At 43.9% G+C, this 14,449-nt stretch overlaps 1 protein-coding gene across 4 annotated transcripts in view; it reads left to right on the plus strand.

The window, feature by feature from the left end:
- Positions 1-14,449, plus strand: part of RGS20 (regulator of G protein signaling 20) — a 102,811-nt gene that overhangs the window by 85,084 nt on the left and 3,278 nt on the right. For all 4 annotated transcript variants that reach the window (XM_039464512.2, XM_074386656.1, XM_039464510.2 and 1 more), the window contains 2 exons: positions 5,988-6,071; positions 9,915-10,149. In XM_039464512.2, coding sequence (XP_039320446.2) covers positions 5,988-6,071; positions 9,915-10,149 — 319 coding nt within the window. The remainder of the gene's footprint in view (positions 1-5,987; positions 6,072-9,914; positions 10,150-14,449) is intronic.

Here is a 14,449-nt window from a genome sequence, read left to right on the forward strand (position 1 = left end):
ATGGTGAAACCCTGTCTGTACTAAAAAGAAAAATACAAAAACTCCGCCAGGCGTAGTGGTGTGTGCCTGTAATCCCAGCTACTTGGGAGACTGAGACAGGAGAATCACTTGAACCCAGGAGGCAGAGGCTGCAATGAGCTGAGATCACACCATTGCACTCCAGCCTGGGCACCAAGAGCAAAACTCTGTCTCACCAAAAAAAAAAAAAGAAAAGAAAAAGAAAAAAAAAGAAAAAGGAATGAAGTCTTGACACCACCAAAATATAGCATGAATTGTGAAATCACCTGCCCAGCCCACTAGCCTAACCCTGTTAGGACAATACGTTTGTTCCGGTCAGCATCTGGGCAGCCTACCGCAGCCTGTGGGGGGCAGCAGAGAAAGCAGGGAGGGGCAGGAGTGAACGTTGGCTGGAGTCTCACCTGCACCCCGACGTCCTGCACATCTCTCAAGGGATCGTCCCATTTCCACACGGAGACCTACTTGCAGAGTGAGAATGAAGGCCCCTAAACGCAGTCCGGCCACCACTGGTGTCTTCCTCATCTAGGGCACCCCCGAACACCCACGTGTTTTCCCGTGCACACCACCAGGGCCTAAGTGAAAGAAACTAGACACAAAAGACCCATATTTTATTATGACACTTACATGAAATGTCCGGAATAGGTGAATCCATAGAGACAGAAAGTAGATGAGCAGTTGCCTAGGAATAAGGAAGATGAAGTTACTGCTAATGTGTACAGAGTTCCTTTTTGGGATGATGAAATGTTCTAAATCATGGCAATATTTATATTATTCTGTAAATATACTAAAAGCCACAGAATGATATGATTCAATTTGGCAACTTGTATAGTGTGCAAATTATATCTTTTTTTTTTCTTTCTTTTTTTTTCTTTTTTCTTTTCTTTTTTGAGATGGAGTCTCACTCTGTGGCCCAGGCTGGAGTGCAATGGCGCAATCTTAGCTCACTGCAACCTCTGCCTCTTGGGTTCAAGCGATTCCCATATCTCAGCCACCCAAGTAGTTGAGATGACAGTCTCATACCACTATGCCCAGCTTATTTTTTGTATTTGGAGTAGAGACAGGGTTTCACCATCTTGACCAGGCTGGTCTTGAACTCCTGACCTCAGGTGATCTGCCTGCCTAATCCTCCCAAAGTGCTAGGATAACAGGCATGAGGCACCGTGCCTGGCCAAATTATATCTTAATAAAGCTATTTTAAAAATATATTTAACAAAAGGTACAAAAATAAAATGAAAAGAGAAAACATACTCAGAGAAGATACTTACGATGCAATTAACAAATAATTCATATCCAGAATAAAGAACATTAAAATACATTAATAAAAAAAATAACAACCAAAAGAGTAAGCAAATGAAATGGAACAGAAAATAATCTGCTTGTACTGCCACTAACAAGGATCAGATAAATGAAAGTTAAATATACACCCATTTAAAACCTATACCCTGGCAGATCACCTGAGCCCAGGAGCTCAAGACCAGCCTGGGCAACATGGTGAAACCCAGTCTTTACAAAAAGCACAAAAATTAGCCAGGCATGGTGGTGCACACCTGTAGTCCCAGCTACTCTGGAGGCTGAGGTGGGAGGATTGCTTGAGCCCCAGGAAGTTGAGGCTGTAGTGAACTATGATTGCATCACTGCACTCTAGCATGTGGGACAGAGTGAGACACTGTCTCAAAAATAAAAAGGAAAGAAAAACCTATACCCTGGAAAAACGTCTCACACCCCTGCAAAAGGGGACAGATATGAGAGAATTCACTACAGCATTCATCTGAGTGAGCAAAAATGAAAATGGTTCTAAAGGACATAAACAGGAGAATGAATGAATATATTGTGATAGAATTACACAATGCACTACTATACAGCATTTAAATTCATATACTAGAAAAGCTAAAGTAAACAAATAAATAGGTTAGGCATAGTGGCTCACGCCTGTAATCCCAGCACTTTGGGAGGCCAAGGCAGAAAGACTGCTTGAGCCCAGGAGTTTGAAACCAGCCAGGGCAACATAGCAAGACCCTGCCTCCACTAAAAAAAATATATTTAGCTAGGTATGCATGTGCCTGTAGTCCCAGATCCTCTAGAAGCTGAGGTGGAAGGATCACTTGAACCCAGGAGCTCAAGGCAGCAGTGGGCTGTGATCATGCCACTGCACTCCAGCCTGGGCAACAAAGTGAGACCTTGTCTCAGAAATAAATTCATATGCTAGAGGAAAAAAACAAACAAACAAATTATAAAGCAATACATATTACATAATTGCAGTTATACTATGTTTAAAAATATGATCATGAATATAATATAGTAGCATAACTATGCACTGAAAGACGTAGAGAGAGAAACGAGGTGCACAGCAAACTTCAGTTGTTTGAATAGTGAATTTCCTTGCTTTCTTTTGCCACACTTTTGAAATCTATCCGTATTAATACACATAGTCAAGTCAGTTTTCAAGAAAGATAAATGGCAGTACGTTTTCTAAGTACTTGTGAATCTTTCTCGACATGCTGCTGTAAGCCCTCTGGTAAGATTTGGTGTTACAAGGGAGGGCATGCTGATTCTTGTTCTCTTGAATATAAACTTATTTTTCCTTTCCAGAAAGTTTTCTCTTTATCACTCAAAATTTTTCCAAACTACATCTGGCCATAGGTGTTCTTCTTTTTATTTTATTTTTTTTTTTATTTTGAGACGGAGTCTTGCTCTGTCGCCAGGCTGGAATGCAGTGGCGCAATCTCAGCTCACCGCAACCTCCGCCTCCCGGGTTCAAGCAATTCTCCTGCCTCAGCCTCCCGAGTAGCTGGGACCACAGCTGCGTGCCACCATGCCCGGCTAATTTTTTTTGTATGTTTAGTAGAGATGGGGTTTCACCAAGTTGGCCAGGATGGTCTCGATCTCTTGACCTCGTGATCCGCCCACCTCGGCCTCCCAAAGTGCTGGGATTACAGGCGTGAGCCACCGCGCCCGGCGCCATGGGTCTTCTTTTGCTGAATAGTCCTAAAACACTGTGAGCAGCTATCTGGGCTGCTATAGACGTTCTCTAGTTCTGCTGCAACAATGACAGTGGAGCACAGTAAAGAAAACACAAAAAACATATTCTTCTCTTTTTCAAAAACACATTGTCTCTTTAAAAAACATTCTTACTTGGAATGAGGCAAAAAAATATGTCAAAGCTTAAATAATTCTGCATTATTTAGTTTGCGGTACAGCTTCTGGTCCTCTGAGGACTCTCCTGTCAAATTCATCTTTATTTTCCTCTTTGCTTCTGCATACCCACTGTGCAGTCATGTGTTCTGCTTACAAAAGAAGCCTCGGAAGTCATGTGGAGACAGTACCACCCAGATGCCTCTCAAGTTTTTTCTCTGTTGGATTTTTTTTTTTTTTAAAGAAGCCATTATTTACCGAAACTTTTTAGCCCTGGCATCATGAAAGAAGTCAAAAGGGTCCCTGCATTTCTAATCATTTTGTCTTTAAAGAAAAACAAAGCGCCCCCCCAACACACACACACACACACACACACACACACACACACACACACACTACACACTGAAAACTTATAAAAACAGATGTGCTGAAAACAGGCTGGAAAACTTTTATGAAATAAAGAATGTTAAGAAAAGATATAATAAAAGGAATAGAAAATACAGCAGCAACAACATAAAGAAAACTCAAATTGTCAGTGATAAAAATCCATTTTTAAGTTGACGGGATGCTGAAAGCATTCCTGCTAAAATCAAGAATAAGGCAAAATGCCCACAATCTCTACTAGTATTTAACAGTGTATTTTAGGTGTTAGCTAATTAGACAGGGAAAACGACTGGAGGCCTAAGAATTGGAAATAAAGAGGTAAAATTCTCCCTATTTGCAGATGAAACCCCAAGAGAATTCTAGTTATAACCGATACAAACACAAAATAATTCAGAAATAAAGATATAAAATTAACATTAAAATAATAGTCTTTAGGCCTCGGATCTAAAATAAAGAACCCTTCCATTTCAATAAGAAAATACAAATAAATAAATTTAGAAATAGTCAAAAGATCTGAATATACATCCCTCCAAAGAAGCTGTACAAATCGCTAGTAAATACATGAAAAGAAGTTCCGTGTCAGTAGTCACTAGCAAAATGCAAATCAAACCCACAATGAAATACCACTTCACACCCACTTGTAAAGCTAGAATAAAGAAGACCAAGAGTAACTGTTGGCAAGGACATGGAGAAATTGGATCCCTCAAATATCACCACGTGAAATGGCACAATTGCTTTGTAAAACAGTTTAGGAGTTCCTCAAAATGTTCAAACTCAAGTTACCATATGACTCCGCAGTTCTACTCCGAGGTTTCTACTTAAGAGAAACACAAATATATATTTGCACCTACCTGCACAGAAAAGTGCATAGCAGCATGATTCATGCAGCCAAAATGTGGAAACAACCCAAATGTCTATTTGCTGATGAACGGATAAACAGAATGCGATGTGTCTATCCAAACAATAAGATATTATTCAACTGGAAAAAGAAATCAAGTACCGATACATGCTAGGGCATGGGTTGAGTGTGAAAACGTTATGCCAAGTGAAAGGAGACAGCCACTGAAGATCTCGCTCCAGAACGGGCAAATCTGGAGAGACAGGAAGTGGATTCCGCCTTGCCTAGGACTGGTGGAGTGGGGAGATACAGGTGATGAGCAGTGACTGCTAACGGGTGGTATTTCTTTTGCGGGTGATGACGGTGTTCTGGAATTAGATGTTAGGGATGGTTGTACAACTTTGTGAGTATACTAAAAACCGCTGAATTGTACACTTTCAACAGATAAACTCTATGGCATATAAATGACAGGTCAGTAAGTGATTTAAAAAGTGGCCGGGTGAGGTGGCTCATGCCTGTAATCTCAGCACTTTGGGAGGTCCGGGTGGGTGGATCACTTGAGGTCAGGAGTTTGAAACCAGCCTGGCCAACATGGGGAAACCCTGTCTTTACTAAAAATACAAAAATTAGCTGGGTGTGTTGGCGCACACCTGTAGTCCCAGCTACTCAGGAGGCTGAGGCACAAGAATTGCTTGAACCCAGGAGGTGGAGGTTGCAGTGAGCTGAGATCGTGCCACAGCACTGCAGCCTGGGTGACAGAGCAAGACTCCGTCTCAAGATAATAATAATAAAAATAATAGTAATAGTATTCATATTACAAACAATAGCCACTTTGAAGATGAGATTAAAGTATAAATTCCATTTACAATAACAACAAAAATACTTGGAATAAGTTTACAGACAAACATACAGAATGTGTATAAGAAAACAAACTCTTGAGAAATACAACAGTAGACCGGTTATGCACTTTCCCAGTTTTCTCTACTATTTTTGTATATGTGCCTATAAATATGAAGCCTCCATTTTGACTGGAAACAAAGCCTAGAGGATGTATACTTTTTTTAAGATACAGAAAATGAAATGAAACCCCAAAACATTCCTGACAATCTTACTTTTTTACTATTTTCATTTCTAAAATTTTGGTATTAAATAGAGATGGGGGTCTTGCTATGATGCCCAGGCTGGTCTTGAACTCCTGGCCTCAAGTGATCCTCCTGCCTTGGCCTCCCAAAGTGCTGGGATTACAGGCATGAGCCACCATGCCCAGCCCTTTTTTTTTTTTTTTTTTTTTAACTATTTTCTAATGAATCTGTTTTTATGAAAAAAATTATTATTCTAAGTACAGTTGAGCACAATAATTCCTAACTCTTCCTCAATAGTAGAAACCACAATGTTTTAAATAAGTATAATTTGTGTTTCTGGTACCTTATTGCCATACTTTTGGTTTGCTTGGGAAAAACTAACTAGGGCCATTTTTATTTTCCAAGGAGCGGAAGAAATTCTATTAATACTTGGGGATCTGAAGTTCTCTTTAAAATATTTTCTTGGCAGAGACTGAGCTGTCAACATGTAAATGTGTGTGTGTTTTTTTGTTGTTTTTTGGGTTTTTTTGCAGTCTCACTGTTAGAAACCAGGAAGATCAGAGGCCCGCAATAGCTTCCCACGAACTCAGAGCAGACCTTCCAACCTGGGAAGAAAGGTGAAATAGCACGTTTTTTACCTCACTAAACTTAAAGAAACATCAACCTCTTTCTTTTCTTTGCCTTGTACGTTTCTATAGAACATGCACCTTCTCTAACTGCAATTTAGTAACAGCCAATCGCTATGTGGCCTCACACTCCTCCCCTGCAGAATTCCATTTAATTCATTGCATGACAGGGAGAGAAATAATTTCCGTTATTAGTCTAATCCCTTTGCTAATTGCAAATAGAAATAAATGCTTCCTAACAAAATATATTATGTTATTTCATTTTTTTATAATGTACTTGTAAAAATAAAACACTGACTGGGCACAGTGGCTCACGACTGTAATCCCAGCACTTTGGAAGGCTGAGGTGGGTGGATCACCTGAGGTCAGGAGTTCGAGACCAGCCTGGCCAACATGGTGAGACCCTGTCTCTATTAAAATACAAAAATTAGCTGGGCATGGTGGCACACACCTGTAATCCCAGCTGTTCGGGAGGCTGAGGCAGGGATAATTGCCTGAACCTGGAGGCAGAGTTTGCAGTGAGCCAAGATTGCACCACTGCACTCCAGCCTGGGAGACAGAGCAAGATTCTGTCTCAAAAATAATTAATTAGTTAATTTTAAAAATAGGCCGGGCGCGGTGGCTCAAGCCTGTAATCCCAGCACTTTGGGAGGCCGAGGCGGGCGGATCACAAGGTCGAGAGATCGAGACCAACCTGGTCAACATGGTGAAACCCCGTCTCTACTAAAAATACAAAAAATTAGCTGGGCATGGTGGCGCGTGCCTATAATCCCAGCTACTCAGGAGGCTGAGGCAGGAGAATTGCCTAAACCCAGGAGGTGGAGGTTGCGGTGAGCCGAGATCGTGCCATTGCACTCCAGCCTGGGTAACAAGAGCGAAACTCCGTCTCAAAAAAAAAAATAAATAAAAAATAAAAAAATAAAAGGGAGAGAGAGAAAGAAAGAGTTATCGATGCTTGCCAAAAATTAAATGATGTATAAGTAAAGAAACTAATCTAACCTCTAAGAGATTAAACACTGTTAACCCATTCCTTTTTTTTTTCTTTTTTCTTTTTTTTTTTTTTTTTGAGAAGGAGTCTAGCTCTGTTGCCCAGGCTGGAGTGCAGTGATGCAGTCTTGGCTCACTGCAACCTCCGCCTCCCAGGTTCAAGTGACCCTCCTGCCTCAGCCTCCTGAGTAGCTGGGATTACAGGCTCACGCCATCACACCCGGCTAATTTTTGTATTTTTCAGAGACGGGGTTTCACCATGTTGTCCAGGCTGACCACAGGTGATCCGCCAGCGTTGGTCTCCCAAGTGCTGTAACAAAGTACCAAAATCTGGGTAGCTTAAAATGACAGAAACTTGTTCCCTCCCAGTTCTTGAGGCTGGAAGTCCAAAATCAAGGTGTCAGCAGGCCATGCTTCCTCTATACTCTTACAGCCCCAGGGGAGGATCCTTCCTGGTTCTTCCAGCTTTGGGTGGTTGCCAGAGTGCACGTCATTCCTTGGCTTATAGATACCTCACTCAAGTCACGTGGCTGTCTCATCCCTGTGCTTCCCCATGGCATCTTCACCCTGTGCATGTCTGTGTCTGTGTCCAGATTTCCCCTTCCACGATACCAGTCATTTAGATTAGATCTCATCCTAATGACCTCATCTAACTTCACCAAATCTGCAAAGACCTTACTTCTAAATAAGGTCCCATTCTGAGGTACAGCAGGTTAGAACTACAACGTATCGTTCTCAGGGGCACAATTTAACCCATAATAGCTTTCTACAGAAGAGACACTGGATCCAGATGGTTTCACAGGCAAGGGCCACAAAACATTCCGGGAATAGATCATTCCAAGATCAGGCAACTCTAGGATAACGAATGCAGTATCTGAGAGGCCAGTGTAACGGTGATACTGCAACCCAATAGGATTGTTCAAGAATGGAAAGGTAGAGGTACATCCTACTCAGGATCTGGCCACACACAACACCACGGGGGAATCTTAGAAACTTAATGTTGAGTGGAAAAAGCAAGTTGCAGAAGACAAGATAGAGTCAACCATTTTGATTTTTAAAAAAACTGCTGGGCACAGTGGCTCACACCCATAATCCCAGCAGTTTGGGAGGCCAAGGTGGGCGGATCACCTGAGGTCAGGAATTCCAGACCAGCCTGGCAATGGTGAAATCCTGTCTCTATTAAAAATACAAAAAATTAGCCAGGTGTGGTGGTAGGCACCAGTAATCCCAGGTACTTGGGAGGCTGAGGCAGGAGAATCGCTTGAACCCAGGAGGCAGAGGTCGCAGTGAGCTGAGATCACGCCATTGCACTCCAGCCTGGGTGACAGAGAGAGACTCTGTCTCAAAAAAATAAAATAAATAAATAAAAATAAATCAATCAAACCTAAAGACTATATTTTTCAGTGTTACATACATACATTTAAAACTATGGAAATAAGATAAAAGAGATATTAAGGATCATTGTTAAGCTGTGTTTGCTCACCTCAAAACAATTATGACAGAAGTAAGAATTAACTCAAAGGGATAAGCCCACGATCAAGTGCAGCAGTTCGCTAGGAGACAGAGCCGGGAGAGAGCAGCAAGTAGAAGTAGCACCAAAATCAATGCAGCATTGGCAGTGCTGTTCTGGTTCGTACAGAAAATGGCACATTCATTAGTGTTCACTTACACTGGAGACTCAGAGAGGTGGATGGGAGGGTGGGAGGGAGGTAAAGGATGAGAAATTACCTAGTGAGTACAATGTGATGACTACACTAACAGCCCAGGCGTCACCATTGTGCAATATACCCATGTTACAAAAGTGCACTTGGAGCCCCTAATTATATTTTTTAAACGTTTGTAATTTTAAAAAAAAAAATGGGGGAGCCGGTCACAGTGGCTCACACCTGTAATCCCAGCAGTCTGGGAGGCCAAGGTGGGTGGATCGCTTCAGCCCAAGAGTTCGAGACCAGCCTGGGCAACATAGTGAGACCTGACTGTACCAAGAACGGGAAAAGTTAGTTGGGCGTGGCGGCAGGCGCCTGTAGTCCTAGCTACTTGGGAGTCCAAGGCAAGAGACTCACATGAGCCCAGGATGTCGAGGCTGCAGTGAGCGGTGATCACACCCTTGCCCTCCAGCCTTGGCAGCGCAGACTGTGTCAAAAACAAAGTGTTTTATTGTCACCTTTCATAACTTGCATTTATATTACATATATTCTCTTTCTCACATATTACAGAATTTCAAAATACATTAAACAGACACTTGCCCTATTGTTCTAGAGCAGGCGTCCCCAAACTTTTTACACAGGGGGCCAGTTCACTGTCCCTCAGACCGTTGGAGGGCCGCCACATACTGTGCTCCTCTCACTGACCACCAATGAAAGAAGTGCCCCTTCCTGAAGTGCGGCGGGGGTGGGGGGGGGCAGATAAATGGCCTCAGGGGGCCGCAGTTTGGGGACGCCTGATCTAGAGGTTTAATGTCAAGTCTGATTTAGTTCTGTCAGAGTTCAGAACTCATTGCAGGGGATTTTGGGTCATAGGGTTGTAGGATTTTTCTTTGCATTTACAGTTTTTAAAATATTGCAAGATATGCCCAGTTGTAAACAAGCATGTTCTTAGCAGCGATTCTAGCAACTTGGCTTGCAAGCCTTTCCGTATGCAATCCAGCAAACAATTGGAAAGTATCATATTCATGCGTTTTTCTCAAAGGCTTAAGGAAACGAAAACAGCTCTTTCCCTTCCTAAAAGGGCCTAAACGCATCTGTTTTTCATTCTTGGAGGAGGAAAAGATACGTTTCTAATGATGAAATTCCAATTAACTACCAATAACAGTTCCCTTTTACCGCCTCTGTTTCACTCTCCACGAAGCCCTGCTCCTACTCTGGAAGAAGTCAACGCCTGGGCTCAGTCATTTGACAAATTAATGGTCACTCCAGCAGGAAGGAATGCATTCCGTGAGTTCCTCCGAACAGAATTCAGTGAAGAAAACATGCTCTTCTGGATGGCCTGTGAGGAACTGAAAAAGGAAGCTAATAAAAACATTATTGAAGAGAAAGCAAGGATCATCTATGAAGACTACATATCTATCCTTTCCCCTAAGGAGGTATGTGACTACGAAATGCCTTCTTCCAGGGCTGCTGGTAAAATTATTCAGTTGGTGCAAAAGTAACTGCTATAGGCAGGGCGTGCTGGTTCATGCTTGTAATCCCAGCACTTTGGGAGGCCGAGGCGGGTGGATCACCTGAGGTCAGGAGTTTGAGACCAGCCTGATGGACATGATGAAACCCCATCTCTACTAAAGATACAAAAATTAGCCGGGCACAGTGGCAGGCGCCTGTAATCCCAGCTACTGGGGAGGCTGAGGCAGGACAATCGCTTGAACCCGGGAGGCGGAGGTTGCAGTGAGCCGAGACCGCACCGTGCCATTGCACTCCAGCCTGGGAGACAAGAGTGAAACTCCATCTCAAAGAACAAAAGTAATCGCTGTTACTTCTAATGGCAAAAACTGATTACTTTTGCACCAACCTAATCACTCCTTCTCGGTTTGGTCATGTTTAGCTTGACCCAGAACATAGTTGCACCCGCAGTCACAGTATTCAGATCCCTTTGACTGTGGACCTGCAGAGGGGTCCCAAGTGTCCTCTGAAATCTCTGAAAAATGTTGTGCATTTTTATGGAAAAAGTATCCCCTGGAGTCTGCGTTTGACTGTGAACGCTGTTTACAAATATTATACCCTAAGACATTCCTTTAAGTAAAATTATCCTGTTATTCTGAGAAAAAATCTTATATGTAGGTATCCTGATGTTGCAGAGCACAGCGTCACAGATGAGATACTGACATTGACAAGGTTTTCCCCAGGCTGGCCATTTCACATTCAAGAAATGATCAAATGAATGAGACTGGGCAAGTTTCCACCTGTCAGAGTCTCTGTTTCTTCAAATCTAAAATTTAGGAGACAGCCTGGGTGCAGTGGCTCACTTCTGTAATCCTAGCACTTTGGGAGGCCGAAGCAGGTGGGTCAGCTGAGGTCAGGAGTTCAATACCAGCCTGGCCAACATGGTGAAAACCCATGTCTACTAAAAATACAAAAAATTAGCCGAATGTGGTGGCGCACGCCTGTAATCCCAGCTTCTTGGGAGGCTGGGGCATCTGGGAGGCGGAGGTTGCAGTGAGCAGAGATCGGATCATTGCACTCCAGCCTGGGCAACGAGAGTGAAACTCCATCTCAAAAAAAAAAAAAAAAAAAATCATAATAAAATAAAATTAAGGAGGTCAGATTGTTCTCACAATTTTGTGCCTTGTAGCTCTAATTATAAGTCTGCAGGTTATTTCCCACTAGGTGCCGACAGGAAAGCCAGGGTAAAGAAGCAGGGCCTCTCCTGTCATGGAGCTCCCAGAGATGGGGGCGGGCAGACCAGGACCCCTGGCCACATGCTCAGCGCTTACCAGGGCTTGGTGGTGAGCCGTCCACAAAGGGGCGGGAAGGAATGAGAAAGGTACTTGGGAAGGCTGCAGATAGACCAAGGAGGGTGAAAAGGGGATTTCCAGAAACACAGCAGGATGGGGACATCCCAGGAGACAGGACCAGGCAAGCCCAGGGGACAAGCATGAAGTTGTGTGATCACTGCAAGTGTACACAGACTGTTGTGGCAGACAGGGACTGGGAGGGTGCTTACCAAACTGTCAGGGCTGGTGGTAGGCAGCAGGAGGAGACTTAGAAAAGGGACAGTCGGAGAACATGGAGAGATTTGGGCATCAAGCCAGGGTTTGGATTTTATCTTGGGAAGCCCTTGGATTTTAGCCCGTTGATATCACCAAATTTGGATGTTTGAAAGACCAATAGGCCTGCAAAATGAATTGGAGAAGACCAAGGGCAGAAGACATTAGAAAACGAATTCAGGAGTCCAAAGGGACATGGTGAGGGCCTAGCAAGGCCAGCCGAAGACACTAGAGGGGAAGGGTTGACGAGGCAAACCCCAGCATCTCGAAATGACTCCCACATCCCTGGCATAGGCAGACCAGGTGGTGGAGTGGTTGGCTTACTTAAGTTTGCTTTGTTACATTTTGCTTTCTTAAGTTCATGTTAAATTAGTGATATGCAGTTGACATGTTTGAATACTGAGTCCAGAAAGTTATTTTTATTTTGGTTTGTTAAGAGCAAGGTAATTTTTGTCCTTTAATTTGTGGCTTCTACATATTTCTATTTTGTCATGATTTCTTTTTCAAGGCAAGGTTTTTCCTCAGTCCTTTAAAGCATTATACAGCCAAAAAATTATAATCCCAGCCTATAATCCCAGCACTTAGGGAGGCCGAGGCAGGCGAATCATGAGGTCAGGAGTTCGAGACCAGTCTAACGTGGTGAAACCCCGTCTCTACTAAAAATACAAAAATTAGCCAGTCGTGGTGGTGTGTGCCTGTAGTCTCAGCTACTCAGGAGGCTGATCCAGGAGATTTGCTTGAATCCAGGAGGTGGAGGTTGCAGTGAGCCGAGACCATGCCACTGCACTCCAGCCTGGGTGACAGAGCAAGACTACATCTAGAAAAAAAAAAATTTAGGAAATTTGTGAAGCAAAAACATTATAAAAAGATGACCCTTTCTCCCCAAATATAAGCATTTATTGTTTGAAATGTAAAAGCTTGAAAAAGCTTAAGAGTATAGATTTAGCCATATGCATAGGTCATAGCGTAGGTCGGATGAGCTTGGCTTGGGTTTAAACCCCAATTCTCATTTTTCAGCTGCCCAACTGCAGGTGTCTTTTTTTTTTTTTTTTTTTTTTGAGATGGGAGTTTTGCTCTTGTTACCCAGGCCGGAGTGCAATGGCGTGATCTCGGCTCACCGCAGCCTCCGCCTCCTGGGTTCAGGCAATTCTCCTGCCTCAGCCTCCTGCGTAGCTGGGATTACAGGCACGCGCCACCACGCCCAGCTAATGTTTTGTATTTTTAGTAGAGACGGGGTTTCACCATGTTGACCAGGATGGTCTCGATCTCTTGACCTCGTGATCCACCCGCCTCGGCCTCCCAAAGTGCTGGGATTACAGGCTTGAGCCACCGCGCCCGGCCGCAGGTGTCTTTTTTAACCTCTCTGCAGCTTTTTCCTCCTGTGTACGAAGGGATCATCACACCTGTAGATTTGGGCAGGGTAGAGGGAAAGGTTATTTTAGACAGAGGGAACAAAGACAAGGTATTTCTAGCTCCTTCCTTGTGTAAATTGCAACTGGTTCAGAACAGCTCTTGAGAAGAATGAGGCAGAACAGATTGAGAAAGGCCTCAGCAGCTTAGACTTAGATCTGATAAGCTTTGGACTTGATCCTGAGAGCACTAGCAAGCCAGAGCAGAGTATGAAGCCGGCGTGTCAGGACAGGGTTTGCATTTTAGAAAGAGGCCCCTGGACTGATCCCAGGAACGGGATTTGGCGAAGCACCAGACCGGCGCCAGGAGAACGCTTAGCAGGCTGCTGCACGAGTCCAGCGGGAAATGGCCAGAGACCTCTCCAAGGCTCATGGCAGACAGAAAGGGGGAAGGTGGATAGATTCAGGTGTTAGAGAGGTAGGGAGGGCTGGGCCTGGTGGCTCATGCCTGTAATCCTGGCACTTTGGGAGAGACCAAGGTGGGAAGATCGCTTAAGCTAGGGAGTTTGAGAGCAGCCTAGGCAACACAGTGAGACCCCATCTCTAAAAAAAAAAAGTTAGCTAGGTGTGGTGACACACACTTGTAGCCCCAGCTGCTCAGAAGGCTGAGGCAGGAAGATCACTTGAGCCCATTAGTTTGAGGCTGCAGTGAGCTATAATGGGACCACTGCACTCCAGCCTGGGCAACAGAGCAAGATCCCATCTCAAAATAAATATAAAAAAGTAGAATCAGTAGGACTGTGTGACTGAACATAGAACCAGGGGGAAGAGGAAGGATAAGCAGGGCTGTGAACTGAGTGGGGACAGCTACCTCCATTTCTTCATGAGCTCACAAGATTGGGAGATACTGGGAGTCCATTTTGACAGTATCGGGTTTGAGGTGCCCACCTATGGGTAAGAAAGAGGCTTTCCAGGGGGAAGGTGGATATATGCACCTGGAAAGACAGATCACATAAGCCAGTATTTAATGATTTAAGTAATTACGTTTATTTCGGTTTTTTTGAAACAGAGCCTCACTCTGTCACTAGGCTGGAGTGCCGTGGCATGATCTCGGTTCACCTCTGCCTTTTTGCGTCCAAATGATTCTCCTGTCTCAGCCTCCCAAGTAACTGGGATTACAGGCACGCACCACTGTGCCCAGCTAATTTTTGTATTTTTAGTAGAGATGGGGTTTCATCATATTGGCCAGGATGGTCTTGATCTCTTGACCTCGTGATCTGCCTGCCTTGGCCTCCCAAAGTGCTGGGATTACAGGTGTGAGCCACCGCACCCGG

Source organism: Saimiri boliviensis, chromosome 15, assembly GCF_048565385.1.
Source record: "Saimiri boliviensis isolate mSaiBol1 chromosome 15, mSaiBol1.pri, whole genome shotgun sequence".
Lineage (NCBI taxonomy): Eukaryota > Metazoa > Chordata > Mammalia > Primates > Cebidae > Saimiri > Saimiri boliviensis.